General features: G+C 34.7%; 1 protein-coding gene across 1 annotated transcript; it reads left to right on the forward strand.

The window, feature by feature from the left end:
• The first annotated feature begins 32 nt into the window (after positions 1–32).
• Positions 33–17,746, forward strand: LOC115631045. Its single transcript, XM_030527677.1, has 2 exons — positions 33–240; positions 16,333–17,746. The coding sequence occupies exon 2, from the start codon at positions 16,416–16,418 to the stop codon at positions 16,590–16,592; it is 177 nt and encodes a 58-aa protein (XP_030383537.1). The 5' UTR covers positions 33–240; positions 16,333–16,415; the 3' UTR covers positions 16,593–17,746.
• The last annotated feature ends 235 nt before the right edge of the window (positions 17,747–17,981 follow it).

A 17,981-nucleotide genomic window follows, 5' to 3' on the forward strand; every position in this document is an offset into this window, starting at 1 on the left:
GAACGGAAAATTTGTTAACAGCTTACGACTTCGAAATTTTCAGTGTTCTGTGTTTGCACGCATACACAAATACTGACTGAATATTCACTTGGCCTAGTGTCAAAGCAGCTACCTACAAAAACAACAATTAAAGCAAAGCCTACTAGTGAGGCGAACAAAAATCCCAAAATCAACAGAGCAATACAGAGTAGGAAGAGCGCTCGTAGCCGCCGTCTACGCGCTGCCAACTTTTGATTAACGGTAAGTTAATAGTGTTGTAAAAACCTGATTGTATAATGACGGACTAAGTCTAAACATGCGCGTCCAATGTCCTTCTGCTGCACAATGTCCTTGAAAATGTTGTGAGCTCCTACAATCAAGTGGCTCTGCCTGCCACGTTACGTCTGTATATATGTATGTGTGTGTGTGTGTGTGTGTATGGGTGATACGTATTTTACGTAATCATTCCAGAGTCTTGGCATTTTTCTGTTACTCAAAAGCCAATCTCGTCTCCCGCATTTCATGTTTTTTATGAAGCGTTCTCCAGTTGAGCCTACATTTTCATTAGCTGGTCGTCGTATTGTCGGTCGTGTCCTCCCTTGGTGTAAGTTTAGGCCCAGCTGGGTTTCCAAATCGAGAATTTTTTTTAATAAATGTATTTTCCATGGAAGAGACTTTCAGACTTTCACTTTCTTTGCTTTTGTGATTATCACAGCAGGACCCGCAGCGTCCTTTTTGCTGAGCACGCACGTGTGCTCTTCATGGCAATGGGAGTCTGGATAAACGAGAGTGAAGATAATCTTGTCTTAATTTCGAACTCAAGCAGTTCCACTCAAATTAAGATAATCTTCCCCAAGCTGCGTTCTTGTATTTACTTGTAGCATCTTATTAACTAAAATGTTGTTTAGACAGCTCTAGTTTTAACCATTAACTCTTTCATAAACTTCAGGTTATGGGATTGATATCGACATAAAAACTCAACTATGATGTCCTTTTTGTTTTGGTAACGTTTCTTTCCATATTACTAATATTTTGCATATGTTTTCATAGAAAAGCATTTCTCTTTCATATGAGAGTCTTTTTATGATTATGATATAAACATAATATATATGTATATATTCACTTACATCATCTGTTCTTCGTCCCCCCACCATCGTCAACATCATCAATTCTAGGCTCGTGCCTTATATTTTGTTTTGCTTTTCATCTTAATAATTTCGCTTTGTGCCTGTGGCTGCAGATTTATTCAGCCCCTCCCAGCGTCAGCTTCAGCCCGCCCACTATATAGGCCAGTGCACATTAAGGTCTTTTGTTATGCGCGCCTTTTTGGCCAAATGCCGCCATTATTCAACATGGCAAGAACCGCCCAGGCTGTTCAGCTCTTTTGCTCTTCAGTTTTTCCACAATTCTATCAATGATACCCATTGCGGCGCATAAAATTTATTAATTTGTTTTTATACTCGAGCAATCATAATGCATAATTAATATTCATTAAGTGCAGGCACATACGAAGACACACACAATTGTGTCAATAAAATTAATTTATTGTATGTCGACAGCAGAAAATGGTCCATTACCCATTTAATTGGCATTAAAAACTTAACTCAAACTAAAGTGTTTGTCGGTCATCATAGTCGTGTCAATACTATGTTTGTGTGCGTCCGTTTGGCTATTTGGGTCAACTTTGTTGAATGCCTTTAAGTAGTGAGTCGGATACCAGATTCAATCAAATGCACCATTTTCTGCTTGAGCTGCCTGTTTGATTAATTGGAATTAGTTTAATGATTATGGAGTAACAAATTTTGTCGAGTTTAAAACATTACTCTTTAAAGTCGAGTTTTATATTAAAACAAACTACCTTAAGTAAATATCAATATTCTATTAATATATTAACCAACCAAGAGAGTACGTTAGAATGGGCCGATTTGAATGAAAACATAGAAAACAAATTAATTTATAGAGCATTAGAATTGTGGGCAGTATTAAAATTCTGTATGGGTGGGCAAGAGGTGGAAGTGGGGGAATTGAAAAGATATTTTTGGGTTGCCGGACGGACATGTCTAGATCGATCTAAGGTGATGATTCCTTTTACTTGGCGCAAACCTAATAAACCCTTTTAAACGTTTGGGAACATGTTAAAAAACTAGAAAATATTCTACTTTTTCGTTACTGGGAAAAAATCTAGTTTGAAAGTTCTTAATATAAATATTTATTTAAAAAGAATTTGAGATTATAAGCTTAGTTTCCTCGTAACTCAAATCAATCAGTTGTTAGTTAATAAATTAACAGTTTCACCCCCACATTCTTTTAAAACCATTTTTCTGATGTAAGTGTGTGTGCGACTGAACTCTAGTAATTGCAGCCAATATAAACAGAAAAACACTTTTGATTTTCTAAGTTCTACTAGAAGGACCTATTTTAAATATTTATCTTTCGGGCGACTGGTCTTTCAGCACCACTTCATCTCTTCTTCCACACTTTTTTGTGTAATGTCATTAAATGCACTTGTGCCCCAACTTCTGTCCGACATATGGAGCAGCACGAACTTATCAACGTTCGCGTTACACTTACCCGTACAACAGCTGAAAATCAATATTGACCAAAAAAGAAACCAGCACATACATATACTTGTATGTTTATGGTGTTTGGTGTGGTAACCTATTTGTCAGATAAGCGGCTCTTGCGTTTGCTTTTTATTTTGTTATTGTTGTTAAGTGCATTTTTATTAACGAGCCATCAGCCGCAAATTGCTCGCAAGCTGTGTCTTTTGAGCGGAGAGGGAGCGCGAAAAGAAAAACAGTCTCCCATTATGATAGATAACCGAAATGGAACTACATACACGCTCAAATACATATGTATATATACATATATATTTTTGTATATAAGTGCGTTTTTCCAACGAATGTATAAAGTTTTGTATACTTTTTTGATAAATTATCATTGAAGTGCGGCGTCAGCTTTGGGGCGATGGTAGAACGAAGGGCCAAAATGCGCGTTTGAGTGCATTTGGAGAGTCTTGCAATTTAGGTTTTGTAGATAATATAAAAATAAATATCATTAAATGTACCCTGACTGTCTAAATAAAAAGCGAGGGAAGCAACAAAACTTGGCGATCAAGGGTTTTGAATGGAAAGTATGTGCTAATCGGACGTGCATTGTAATATTTTTGAAGAGAATAAAAATAAATTGTATTTCGTGTATTAATTCAAATTTTGTGAACAGAGAAAAACTAGCAAATTTCTTATTCTAACATTTGAAACCTTTATGGACTGAATTTTTCTTCAAAAAGAAGCTCTGCATTCTCAGAATGATGAAAAATTGTAAATATTATGCTCCCAATGCGACTGTCATTTGCCAAAATGTTCCTAAACTGTGGAGACTTGGGGATTGCGTCGAAATTATTATGTCTGGCACGTATTGTACCAAGAGTCCTGAAAATGTTAAGTTTGGCTTGCCTAGAGTATTGAGTTATATTTTATTTTATTATTTATTTCATATTTTTTGCTTTTGTATATCAAGTTTGCTTTTTTATTTAAAAATAAAGCCTTCTTTTCCACTCTATTTATACTGATAACATTTTTAACAAAATTTAAGCAATTATTTACACGATTATGCATTTGGAAGAAAGCTTAATGTACTTTTTATTTGCGATTCAAATGCTTCTAAAATTGAAGATTTTCATTTGAACCTTAAGCGGAATTCATTCAGTTGAATACATTCATTTGAATTTTGAACATTGGGGCGTGGGTTCAACTGCTTGAATACTTGTACAACTTATTAGAGAAAATGCGTATGGCTTGAACTTTTTTCAAACAGAGATGACTGCGTTTTTATTCTTCAAGTGGGGCCCCACACGAAGTGACGTCGGCGTCTGTCAGCAAGTTGGGGTATAAACTGGTTGTAAATGAAACCGATTGGGTCGGTTCAGAATGGGGCAGATGCTGCCACGAATCCGACAGGCGTACGACAACATTTGCATACGCAATGATGATCATGATGATGATGATGATGACGATGTGGTGTCCCTAATCTTTGTCATTGCCACTCGCCTTTCGACCTTCTCATGCAAGTTTAATATGAAGACAAGTTTGGGCTAAAAGGCTAACAATATTCGTTACCTTTCTGACGGTCCCACATCGATTTACGCTTACATTAATTAAGGGGCAGCAATTGGCAGTGCCGCCACCGCTTGAACCCGAACCCTAATCCACAACACCATACCTTTGTTTTCTATAAATATTTCGATGCGCATTTCGGGTTGGCACGCATCAGAATCCAATGGATTTTTGTGCAAACATTTGTGCTGTAATTGCAGACGGCAGTCAATGAATTTTTGTTTTGTTTTTGTTTGTTTGTTTGCCTTGCCTTGCCAGCTGAATGTGTAAATTTTTGGCATAATTTATGGGCTCGGGGCGTTTTATGCTAGTCATGGAGGCGCAGTCTTTTGGAGCTTATTGAGCACACAGAGTGATGGCCAATCATTAATTATAAGCTAATCTCAATCAGTCACATTGATGAGCACAAATTCGCATTGGGGAAAGATTTATGTTCTGGCTGTCAATGGGTAGAACCAAATGTAAGATAAGCCATTTGGCTTGAACAATTTTGGCAATGTTTATAATTCGCTAGCCAAGTCACGATCATGAAAAATATTGAATGCTGGAGCCGTACACCACCTTCCAAAGTAAATTCTTATACAATGTGTTTTAAAATAGTTTCAATTACTTGACTTTTATTATAGCAGTTTTATTCATTTATTTTTAATGAACCTGTCTAGTTATAGCTTTTTGAAATACTTGCTTACATAGACAGATGAACCGACAGATAGAGGGACATTTAGCTGAACAGATGTTCAAGAATACTGTGCGACATATAAAGCTTCGTATAAGGACTCTGATTATTAGCGAACAGCTCTAAGCATAATAGCTTTAACAATGTTAAACTTAATACGTATTTGGGATTAAGTTAACTTTTGCACCAACTGCAGTGACACTACCTTCAACACCTATCGAATTGTAGTTGTTTAGACATTCAAACTATAAAATATCAAAAAGTTGGATTGAGATCGTTACCTAAAATTTTTGTGCTACTGCTGAAAGAATATTGGGATATTTTAAAAGAGAGAATTGGATATTCATTTGGAATTTCACAGCAGCTTAAAAGAATTAATTATTTGAAAGATAATGTAGTGATTCTATTAATCAATGAGTGGCTACTAAACTTGTTACAAACACTATACATTCATATATTTATCTAGTAGGGCGAGTATTCTGAACTGGCAACATAAATTCGAAGCATATTAAAATTTAACGAGTGCCATTAGGCAAAGAGTGTGTAAGTCTGAGGCGCGTTCCAATTAGCTTTCTTAGCATGATTTCAATTTGAAGAGTTAAGTTTCCCTGCACGCTCATTTCAAGCCGTTGCCGCAGAAAGTTCAAAGCAACGAATTCAATTTAAATTTGTATTCGTTTTTCAATTAGTTTAAAGCAATCGTCGCCACATTTACGACTTTTAAATGATGCTGAAAATGGTTTGCCAACCAGAGGCATGAAAATAGAAGCCCATTTAGCTACGCTTGTCGCTCGCTGCCAGTCGCTTCAATGTTATCAACATTTTTTGTTCCAATTGTGGACTCTGTGGCGAGCACAAAACATTTTTTCCCATCATTATGTAACGACAGTGACGACGACTAGTTGAAACGTGGCAAGGCATTACCCTAGCTGACCCCCTCGTTTGTCTAACTCTGCTGACACACAAATGCGTAGAAAAGCCAACGAGCCATAGCGGCTCTCGGCTAATGGGCAGCCCCACTGCTGGCACCTCCGTCGCAATTTCTTTGGCCAACTTTGAACTTCACGTTTCTCGATTTTGCTTTTTTTTTTGTTTATTGGCTTGACCGTCTGTTTATTATTGTTTATTTCCCATATAGTCGAGTGATTTAATATTTGCATAGAGCACACGCTGCGTATGCGTAATATTTGCCTAAGAACAGGAAATTGCTGCTGCTGCTTATTGTTTGTAATGAAATGTTCATGTGCCACACACTGTATATGCTCGTATAGTGTTGCATGTGTATTGGTTTGTTTGAAAAATATATAATCATTAGCAGTGGACATGACGAAAGGCATAATTGTGCGCAGTCTGAAAGAGTGGGCAGTTAGTCCAGCAATTAGGAACTGTCCACACATCTTATTTGATTTTCAATAGTAAATACATTACAGATGTATGTGTGCCGTTCGGAAGGTTATCTGTGATTGCTGTAGATATTTAAAAATATGCAGCGAAATATTTCACAATAATTTGCCTTTAGTTTAACGCAAACTCTTAAAAGAGATACATAATTCGCTTGAAAGAAGTTGAGGCTGGTGTTATACAATCAAAATACTGGTGCTATAAAAACAGAAATATTTTTGTATTTAAAGTACTTAAAAAATTAAGTTGCTAGTTTTCTTTTTAAACAATTGTGTGAGCAATATTTTATTCTTCAAATAAAAATTTTCTTTTGCTCGCATATACATTTTTTCTATTCAGAAGTTTAAAACTCTAAAAGGAGCTTTATGAATGCTTCAACAGGTGCTGTAAAACGTTCTCCACGCATTTTGTTTTGTTGATTTTTGGTGACAAAAATAAGTCGATTGTTTTGGATGATGCGACAATATTGATTTAATTTCTGGCGAATTCTCAAATACCACTGCTCTACGTTTCTCCAAAGAAATGAGATTCGAAAGAGAAGCAAGGAGGGAAGGACCATATCATTTTTAATCCAATCATAAAAAATATTTGATATAATCAATATCATTAAATCAGCATAAGTAGAAAGTATTAGAAGCACCAAGAAGAGCTTTAACATAAAAGTGTCCTCCAACAGATGATGATGTTTTTTTCCAGAAAAGCATAATTTTATCCCTAATATGTAAATTATAAACACAAATCGTACGAATGCAGCAGTTTCTACAAATGAATAATTAATTGTTAAACAACGGTATTAACTATTAATATAATTACATATATATAATTACAAATATATAATTACATATATATGTACCTATGTTTTGACTTATAAATATAACGTAAAAATTTGAATTGCGACCTCTGAACGCTTCTTAAAGAAATTATTTCATTTGTCAAAACATTTCTCGTCTCTTTCTTCAATAATTGGTTCGCAAATATGTATGTCTGTAGATTGTAGCTGTCAGCTGACAGCTGCTGTACATTGTCTATTGGCCAACAGTTACAACAGTTGTTGCTTCATGTCATTCACTATTAATACTACACCACCCCAGCCCCAATTTCCTCTGCAGACTCCTATATAGTGCCATCATTGTGTTTGTCTTTCTCAGGCCAGCTGAGTACCTCATGTTTGTTCTATTGTAGCTGCAGTTTAATTTACATGACAACACGTTTCGAAAGTCAGTCAACAACAACAAGCAAACGAACAACAACAAACAACAATATCTACGCTGTAAGTAACTTGCAGATACATAGATACTTTTTGTATCCACTTGAAGTTAACTAGACTGTTACATACATAGCTATGTAGTATGTACTTGTACGTACCTGCTGTATAGGGCCCGGCATTTGTGTCTCTGTTGCTGCCTCTTTGCGGTTTAGGGTTTCTGAGCCTCTGGCGTTGGTTCAGCGATGTTCTGGGTTACCGCAGCAAATGCGGCGTATCTTTCAGATGATTTTCATGTTATTGCTGTTGCTGCTGCTGCTGCAGCTGCTGTGCGACTTTTCGCAGCGCCGCATAGTTTACTGTTATAAAGACAAGGCAATAACAACAACAATAATAAGCAAAAACAACAGGCACAACGACTATTTCCGTAGCCCAGCGAAAAGAAACAAAAATGCAAAGAAAGAAAGAACAGAGAAAAAATTAGCATTCTTCTGAATATTTATGCGGTTTTTATATTTAGTAGTTGGGGCAGCTTTATTGTTCTTGTTGCCAATGAGCGTTAAAGTGCGCATTTCCCTTTAGGCCCAGTGCTAAGTGTCGAGACAATGAAAATTTGTGAAATAGCTAATTACAAAGGCAGCTACAGAGATATAAGAAGGCATCTTTAAAATCGTTGAAGCGTAAAATGCGAACGTACACGTATTTATATGCATATTACTGCTTTGAGATATTTAGAGTATCTTTTATCAAAATGTTGTATAAATTGTAGTTAAGTAATGTATTAAGCCGGGGGGCTTAGCTTCAATGATAGAAGTTATATGATAAACAAGAAAACAGGAATATGTTCAAAAAACGGTAACTTTTGTATTCATATTCTTAAACTATAAAAACTAAATTTGAAATTGATTCGATGGTAAAATAAGATATTCCACATTGGGAGATAAAATATTCCAGCCCTAGACTCGTCTACACTGTACTTGTGTCCAAATTTTAGCTTCCTAGCTCTTAACGTTCAGTTAATAAATCAATCAGTCAATTAATTAGTCAGTACCATCTATTTTATATACCTATATATTTTTAGATTTTGGTCATTAAGATTTATTTTGCACAAACTGTTTACATGTTAATTTAAAAAATATTCCATAAATGAAAATAAATAAAAATGCTTATTAAAGGGCAAACAAAAATCAAAAACTAAAAATAAATAAAAATCATAGTGGGAATATGCATTTAAAGGATCGAAGCATTCTTAATTCTTCAAAAACCTTCAAAATTCTAATTCAGTTGGTTGTTCTTAGATATATCAGATCTTGGCTGCAAATCGCGTAATTAAATAGATGCTCTTTGATTTTGCTCATGAAGACATTAAAACTATTGTCTCTAAAATACTTTAAAATACGAATAGAGAATGCAAAACTAAATTGGAAATATAGTCTATTGAATAATTGTACCTCTACCCTAAACCTCTGAAACTCAGTATTTAACACCCTTTGCTATTTCGAAAACCCTCTCGACCACTCATCACCTGCTGTGCTGCATTTTGCCGTCGTTACTGAGATATAATACTTTTTAAGTGAATCCAATTCGGTGTCGCTCATTCCACATTGACCCACTTACCGGAAACTATATAAACAACAACAACAACAATAACTACTAAGCAAAATAAGACTGTTGATGTCTATTTCGTTTAGTTCGAGCTTGCTCCAAATGCTATTATCAATTTGCGTCTAACTTTTTGCACTGTTTTGTACTTGGAAATGCGGCGACCCATTGTCAGTTTCTGAAGTGACAGATAGAGAAAGGAAGACAGTGAGCGATACAGGGGGAGAAAGGAAGTATGAGTTGTACACAGGAAGAAATTTAGCTTTAAACGAAACCGAGGTCATCTACAAAACATGAAATCCAACTAAAATTTGTAAATCTTATTGTAGGAGTAGTCTTTATGAACTAAATATAATAATAAATGGCATACAAATTGGTATTCATACATACATATATATATCTATCATTATTGTTATTTAATTCCGACTATTTTATTATAGAAAGTTTTGATTAAATAATGCACGATGCATTTTAAAAATAATTTATGCATATGATCAATGAAAAAACTTCAACAAATCCAACTCAGTTCTATTTTAAGGCGAAATAGTGCGTCATAATATTGAACGAGTGGTCGACTTTATATGGCAACATTTTTTTGAAGGGGCATGCCAGCTTGTCTACCTATTCGTATATATACATATGTTTTTATTGAAAGATCTGTTAAAGTACATATGAATAAGAGGTAAGGGGGGTTTTTTCTTTTAAGATTCCACATCATTTCATACTCGATTTAGAAGTTGAATCCAACTATTTCACCTAAAATCGCAAATTAGCTTTTGATTTTTAGCTTTTGATTTTTTAAAAGGGATTTACAATTAAATTTTTCAAATGAATAATATGAAGGGACTATTGAACCAAATTTTAGAAGACATATTTTTTCTCACAGTGCAGCGTATTGGCTTGTGCTGGGCAAAGTCTCCAGAGCTCACATCGTGGCTGGCGGTTTCAATTGCATTTCAAATGCGCAGCTCTGTGCGCGTTTCATGTTATCAAAAGCGTGCCAGCTGTGCAGATTGATTGACTGACTGCCTAACTGAGTAACTAACTGACTGACTGACTGACTGACATAACCGCAACGCACACAGACACATACAAGACAACCACATTGACAGCCCCCTTTTGCCTGGTCTGTGTGTGCCACTTTAACATCCGTCTTAATGAGGCTTCAATATCACTTGTCAAATTGGTGCAACAACAACAAAAGCAATGATGATGATACTTAGTTTTTATTATAATTGCTTTGAATTGTAAATGATCAGCGAAAATAAGTAATTTAAATGCTATATGTTAGATGCGGTTCTGATCTATGACCAATTGACTTTTTATGAAGAGTGTGAGCTCATTTGGTGGCGGAGCCGATTGTAGCAGTCGGTACCTTTGTTCGCCATCTGGGACACCAATCACAATCCAAACTTCAGGCTATAAACAATAAATGTTCAATCATATACACACATGAGGTATTACTCGAATGCTTTGAAAACAAGTTGAACTTGAACAAAGACTCTAAAAGTTGACAACATTCGATGCTCGATGGCTGCCCATTTACAAGGCTTCTCAAATCGAAACGCACAGCTTTTGGGCGAGCTATGAGCTCACACATTTGTGTGGTATGTGAGAGCTTGAGACAAACATGATGTCAGCACTGGTTTAACTTGAAAGCGCTGAGAAACTGCAATTAGAAACCAATAGCAAGTCATAATTATTTACGGCTTACAAGCTAAACGAATCGAATGAAGAGAGGGAGACAGGCAAGGGTCAGAGATGAATTTTATTTACAAAACTACTTGTGAAAAAGATGCACTGAGTTGGTAATTCGAAAATACAAGATTATGGCATGGTTTACAAGTAATAATTAAAATACACTGAATATTATGAGAGGGTAAGTGATAGAGTTGAAAGTTGTACCCATATAGGATTGAGAAATTTCCTTGTTATAAAGTAAATAATCAAAATAATGACTACAGTTGGAGAATTTAATTGTACTCTTTAGCCAGGTATGCCTCGATTAACTAAAAATAATATAAAATTACAAAAAATAAATTTTGAAAGACCAAAGTGAAAATAATAAACTAGTTTATGCTTAAAGTCGAAATCTGAAGAAGAACCCGAAATAACAATATTTTTTTGTCATGTAATACTTACTTGAATATCTTAAATAGGAGTATTTATTTATTTATTTATAATTACATTTCTAAATTGGTTTTTATTAAAGTTAAATGTTTATAGTTAGTTAGCGAAATAGAGCGGCCAAAGCAGTTACTTATTTAAAAACGGATAGGGGTATTTATTTAACAGGCCATGTAGACATAAGAGTATATCATTTATTGAAGCGCGTAGGACGAAAAAAAGGATTGATGAATAATTAGTACTGTATTTTAAACTGCGCTGTTGTAGAGCCGTGCCTATTCGAAACCTGATCGGAAAGCAGACAATATAATATTTATTATACAAATTTGATCCTATTTTTGTTTTTTTCCAGAGAAAATTGTTGCCATTGTGCAACAATAAAAGCAACAAACGAATTATTACAATATTTTTCATATTAAACAATAAATTAGCGCTGTTTTAATGATTAAAATATTTTGTATGGCTATCAGTACGTTTCCTATATCTATCACTCTATAAATAAGATAACGTTTCTATATATTGAAAGCACACTTTTCTATCTCACATAATCTACAAGACTACAAGAATGAGTTTAAATGTTATAATCCATTTTCGTCACATAACGGCAACATATTTCGAATTGCGTACTCGCAGATTTATTAAGAAGGCAGTCGGATATAAATAATACATGCCTTTTGGATTGCGTCCCTTGAATAAAGACATGTTGTTAGAATTATGTAAGCTGAACCTTCAACTTGACATGCCCCGAAAGTGTTGAGAGCTATGCCCAACATTATCATTAAATTCAATTACAGGCATATGTCACAGCCTCCAGCTTCGGCGATTCACACACACTCCGAGGGCGTCCAGAAAACGTGTCGCCCGATATATTACCAATATCTATATACATACATATGTGTACGACCATACTTATTGCCCATTTCATTTAATTTAGCGCCAATAAAATATCACGCATACGCACCGCAGGCGTAGCCCGAAACCCCCCATCCCTCAAACCAAATACCAAATGCAATAAAACAAATGCGTGACGAAGCGAAACGTGCGAGTGAGGAAAGGAAAGGAAAGGAAAAAACAAAACTAATAGAAGGCAAAGAAAAAGTTCAATCATTAGTTGTGCCACAGAAAAACAAAGTGTCACACGAAACTGTTGATGGGAGCGCGTGGGCGACAGTGTGGTGTGAGGCAGAGTGTGGAAGGGAGGAGGGGGGAGGGGGGGGGGCAGGCAGCCATACAACAAAGCGAAGGCGCCCACGCTGTCAACATCACGACATCGCAGCTGCATATCAAAAGATTAAAAGCGCAAGACAAAATTCCAAAATGTTTATGTCAAAGCCAAAATAAAGTTGCAGTCTACGCCTTATCCATACCCCTGCCTTCCCCCTTGCCTTAAAACCGATTTACTGTGAAATGGAAAACTCATGAAATGAAAATTAAGAACAGAAGCAGACATGAACCGCCGTCCACATTTTTTTCATTACTATAAACGTGTGTGTTTGTGTGTGGTTTGCAAGCGCAGAGGCCGACAGACAAACAAACAAACAAATACAAATTTTGTGTTTTTCTTTTCTTATTCCTATTTTTTATTTGAGAAGCTCATAAAAAATACTGTCGCGTGTATGAATACATATATGCATATATGCACATATTAGAGATGGCCATAAAACGTGCTTTTAAGCGTGAGCCAACAATTAAAGGTTTATGGTTGAGAGGAAGCCATTATTTGTACAATTGGAGATTTTATTAAAAAAATTATAATAGTAATAATAAATTTATATAATTTGAAAATTATAGACAGGTTAACCTAACGCCTTAACATGATTAGGTATGTGCGGTGCAAAAGTAGAATAGTTTCCTTTTCCTTCTTAAAAGTAGCACCAGCAAAATGAATTTTGTTTTAGGGTTTTACTTTTGAATCAAATAACTAGGGGAGTGCTTTTATTTACAAATAAAACAAGTTTTAAAAGGCATAGACATTAATTTCCTTAAATGACCTGCTTGATATCGTCAGCAATGCAATTACCTGAGAGTTTTTTATATATCTCTGATTACTAAATATGTGATTTTAAAATCTAAAAGAACCGCTACCTCGTCGATATTTTTAAACTGAGCTAAAAATATCTCATTGCTTTGACTCAACGTTTCCCCATAAGGTTAGCCGTTTTTAATTAAATCTAATGATGCCAAATAAAATAATAGTAAAATTTTTTAAAAGGAACACTTGACTTAAAAGTGAATTAGCATGTACCTACAAACTTAATGTAATGTAAAAACAGTTTTCAAATTCCAGTCATTCAGGAAGACATTCGATTTACTAAGGAATTATTCAATTTGTGAGGAGTTAGTAAAGTTATAAATATTGTAATTTTTGAAGCACTTGCATTTGTAACATATTTTACTAAATTGAAGAAGGCTGATGTGTAGTCAAATTCTTTATAAGTAAGTTCATTGCCAATGCTTGGTTTAAGTTGCGACTCACGCGTGCATCTCTATTACAATATGCATATATGTATGTGTATTTGTGTGTATTGTTGCTGTTGTTCTGTCGTGACACATTTAAAATTTTTTTCTGTTCGTTTGCACGCTCTGCACTTTGGCCAGTTGTTGCCGGTTTCAACACAACAACGACAGCAACAACAACAACAACAACAAGAATGGGGAACAAGAGTAGCAACAGAAACAGAAACAGCAAAAACAACAATAACAACAAAACGGAAAAAGCGTCGAGATTGTAAAAGTTAAATGAAAATTGAAATTAATTTGCTTGCCTAATGTGTAGAGAAGAGAGTGGTAGAGAGAGAGGCAGAAAAAGCGTAAGCGAGTGAGTGTGAGCGAGATGAATAGCGGGCGGGTGTGAGGTGGGTCAGTCCCGTTGCATAATGCCGAATGACGTAGAATGTGCGACGCACTCAGGATTTCATTTAATTAAAATTTGCCCAAACATCAACAATTCGACGTTGGCTTAATTGAACGCATATATGTATGTATGTATGTATGTATGTGTGTACACTATACGAATACGAACATATGTATCTAAATAAAGCTTGAAGGCCAATTAATAAATTTATCTTTTTTGTGAGCTGACAAAATTTTGAGTTAATAAATAATTCAAGTTATTTTTGTACGTGAACGAAAGTTCTACATTTTAAAAAATGTGTTTATTAGTGTGAAATTAGGTCAGCATAGGGAAACAAATACATACAACATATGTACATACATGTGTATTAAAGGCTGAATTCTTAATGCTTTTATAGCGTTTTTCAATATTTATTGTTGTTTATGTAAAGCAATAAGTTCAAAATTGGTTATCTAACTATTTAGTTTCGAATATTTTTAATATGTTGGATCAGGTTTTGTTAGCAGAGCTTCTTATTTTAAGCTTAGCTGAATTTATAGAAACTTGATTTTCTCGATTTGAATTAAATATATTTGATATTTCTACGAATTGTCTAATGTAGTGCTTGAAAATCTGAATTTCTAAATTAAAAGAAACAAGCTTTTCAAATTGTTTAGCTTATTTGATGTAATCGGTAAGCCATTATTTAGATGTGTAGTTACTTATACTACAATGGGATATTACAGCTTTCAGTCGGATGGATTCAACCAGTTCTTAGGTTGTTTCTTGACTCCAGTAATTTAAATATACATACATATGTACTCGTATGCTTCAAAATTTATTAAGAAACAAGCATAAACAAAGCCAACGCTAGACTGAAATGGAAAGAGACTTAAACAAATTGTTTATGTTTTAAGATTTCCTTTTAATAAACTTTTTATGTTTTATTCAAGTCAATCAATGCTTTTATAGTAATTTCATATTTCCGTAATTCATCATTTTAATTTAAAATAGGAATGCACGAGCATTCAAGTTCAAAGACCTCTCAGTCCATATATGTACAAGTATGTATGTATGGAAATAACGCTGATTCAACAAGAAAGACTTTTAATTTAGTAAAAAACAGTTAAAATTCTTGTAGTGTAGCTTTTACATTTTATTTGTTTACTGACATACTATACATACATCATACATATGTACATACATATGTTCCATAAATGTCAGTCTGCTGCTGTTATCTAACGAACCGTTAAGTTTGTCATTGAGGCGCATTCATCTGGTTAGCTCCGGTTATGGGAAACTGTTACATGATGTTTGATTTGGCACAGCGAAGGTCGGCGGTGAGCAAATGGTTTTTGTAGCTATTGGTGTTGTTCTTGTTGCCTCTCTCACTCTCTTTCTCTATGGCTCTGGGCTTAGTAAATCAATACGCCAAAAACTTTGTCTGGCCGACTTTTGGGGCTTTGCACAGCTCAGCAGTTTCGATTTGTGCAGCATTGGGGGACAGTCAAAAGGCAGCTAGCCAAGGGGTTGCCGCATAGTCGAGAACTGCCACCGGTACTTGACTCTAGGGGGTCTCGAGAGAGAACGAGACACTAGAGCCGACAACAAACTGCTGAGTGCCATTGATAGGCAACTTTAACTTTATCTCGTGTCCATTTGTTTTGTTGCTGCTCTTTTAGATGTCAGCACGATTGTCAATGCCTGGACCATAGTGCTGACAATAAAAGGGCCGGCTGTTGTAGTTTTGTGGGCGTGTTTTATGGGCGGACATTAAGAAGATATACGAATATACATATTTATATATTTACATACATATGCATATGTGTACAGTTACATTTTTTACGGCACATCAACTGATAACGAGCTGTCCCAATCGTGCTTACTACTGCAGATATTCAAGCTAATAGTAGTAATAATATTTCAAGCGAATCTTCAAGGGGTTTTTGATAAAACAATTTAAATTCATGCCGAAGCTTTAAAAGACTCTCTTATTATATAACTCATTCAAAAATATGGAATATAGAATTGGAGTTTTTGGGTTACCAACTGTTTACTCCTCGTTTTTTCGCCAACTGTGGATTGTTATTTTATTTTATTATTTATTTTTACAATTTCAAGATTTAATTTTAAAGCTCTAAGCTGAATGCACTCAAATATATCAACATGTTGAATTGAGACGTTAAAGAAATCCTCTAAAGCTTTTCTAAAAACGTTTCAAAAGTACATATGTTTTAAATACATTAAATATTAAGAGTATTTAGTTATAGAGGCAGTTTAAAATTCGAGCATTCTCGGCTCAATTATTAAAAGCTTAGCTGTATAAAAACTCAAATATTATTAAATTTATCTCAGTTCGTATTATAATTTGTTTACCATTTCATGTCCTTTGCAGTTTCCCAAAACTTTCCACGCTTGTGCCCGTCGCAACGCCCGAAAGGCGTGTGCCCCCCAGCCGTCAAAATTACTTACTCGATTATGAAGATGAGTTCGCCACGCATTATGCAGCAGAAGAGAAGCAGCAAGTCCTCCAACTCGTCACGCGTCAGCATGACGACATCGACGGCGGAGGAGAACATCCTGGAGTCGAAGCTCTTTAGCTGGATGCGGGTCTTTCGCTTCGCCTCCATGCTAGGTCGTGCCGAATTTTATTAAATTTAATTTCAACTTTTTTAATACTACACACTACACTACTACACTATAAAACATATACACACGAAGTGTTTAACTTAAGTTTATGAACAATTTATTGTTTTTTTTTCGTTTCACAATTAAGTCAATTTTTAGTGTAAATTCCGCGTGGCCAAAAGAGAACTTGAAATTGTTTTATGGCCCACTTGCGGAATTGCTCGCGCCTTTCGTACCTTTTATATTATAATGCTATAATATATAATATAAATACATGTTGAGAAATGTTAAAAATACTTTCAAATATCAATAATTTGCTCTTTTTAGATTAGTGTTTAAGTTTTGAAAACAACAATAACAAGAACCACAACCACAACCACACAAACAATACAATGCAATACGACATACATATATATTTTTGTAATTTACAACACTGTTTTTGCGAGTCACAAATATAAAGTAACGTTTATGCAAGGCAAAAAGGCAATATGCAATATATTAAAAACCTTAACTAAAGAGCGGTACTAACAATAATGCAAATTAATTATAAACATACATACATATTATAAATATAGATGAATATAATTAATAAATTAAATATGTATATGCAAAATGCGCTTTTAAACACAACTATTGACTCACACACACACAGGCATACACACCCACACAACACCTATAATAGTTGCGTCTTTTCCCAACAACAACAACAACTACTACTACAACACGTAATATGAGAACTGCATTTAATACAAAAAAGTTGCCAATCAAAAAGTTTGTGAAAAAATACCAAAAGAACTCTCAGACAAATTTCAAATACGTTTTCATTCACATATTTAAAATATCAATTTAATCCTAATCTGTACAACCAAACAACAATAACAACAACAACAAGAACAACTTGATGATGAATTATCATAGAATTTTCAAATAAAAATAAATATTTAATTATTAATTAGTTGTAAGCACAACAAAGCAAAGCCAAGCAACAACAACATGAACAAGAACAACAAAAAACCACTGTACTAGAAACATAGCATATAATAAAGATTTAAAAGAGAAATACGATCGATACTGCAATAATGTTGGCATACACATATGAACAAATGCAATAAATCGGAATAAATAAATAAAGTCTTTAAGCAAGTTGAGTGTTCAATGCAAATAAAAAATAACTAGAAGAATGTGAGTTTTACTTATTTCGAATAGGACGGAAATACTGAAATTCGTTTATACAAGCATTGCTATGTTTTCCCTTGTTCAAATTCAAACTGCGCGCGTTTACAGAGAAATATTTCTGCAGCCCTGGAATGATGACTGTTATCGTCATCGCGTGAGTGCCACAGTAGTGAGAGTGTATCGCTTGCCGATGCACGCAAACAAAAGCTGTCTGCTATAAGAATAGTGTTGATTGGTCAT

The sequence above is a fragment of the Scaptodrosophila lebanonensis genome, unplaced genomic scaffold (genome assembly GCF_003285725.1).
Source record: "Scaptodrosophila lebanonensis strain 11010-0011.00,11010-0021.00 unplaced genomic scaffold, SlebRS2 tig00001412-arrow-pilon, whole genome shotgun sequence".
Taxonomy (NCBI): domain Eukaryota; kingdom Metazoa; phylum Arthropoda; class Insecta; order Diptera; family Drosophilidae; genus Scaptodrosophila; species Scaptodrosophila lebanonensis.

What these genes read in the sequence shown, in the direction of transcription:
- LOC115631045 (XM_030527677.1), top strand. Translation starts at nt 16,416, where the DNA reads ATGAAGATGAGTTCGCCACGCATTATGCAGCAGAAGAGAAGCAGCAAG.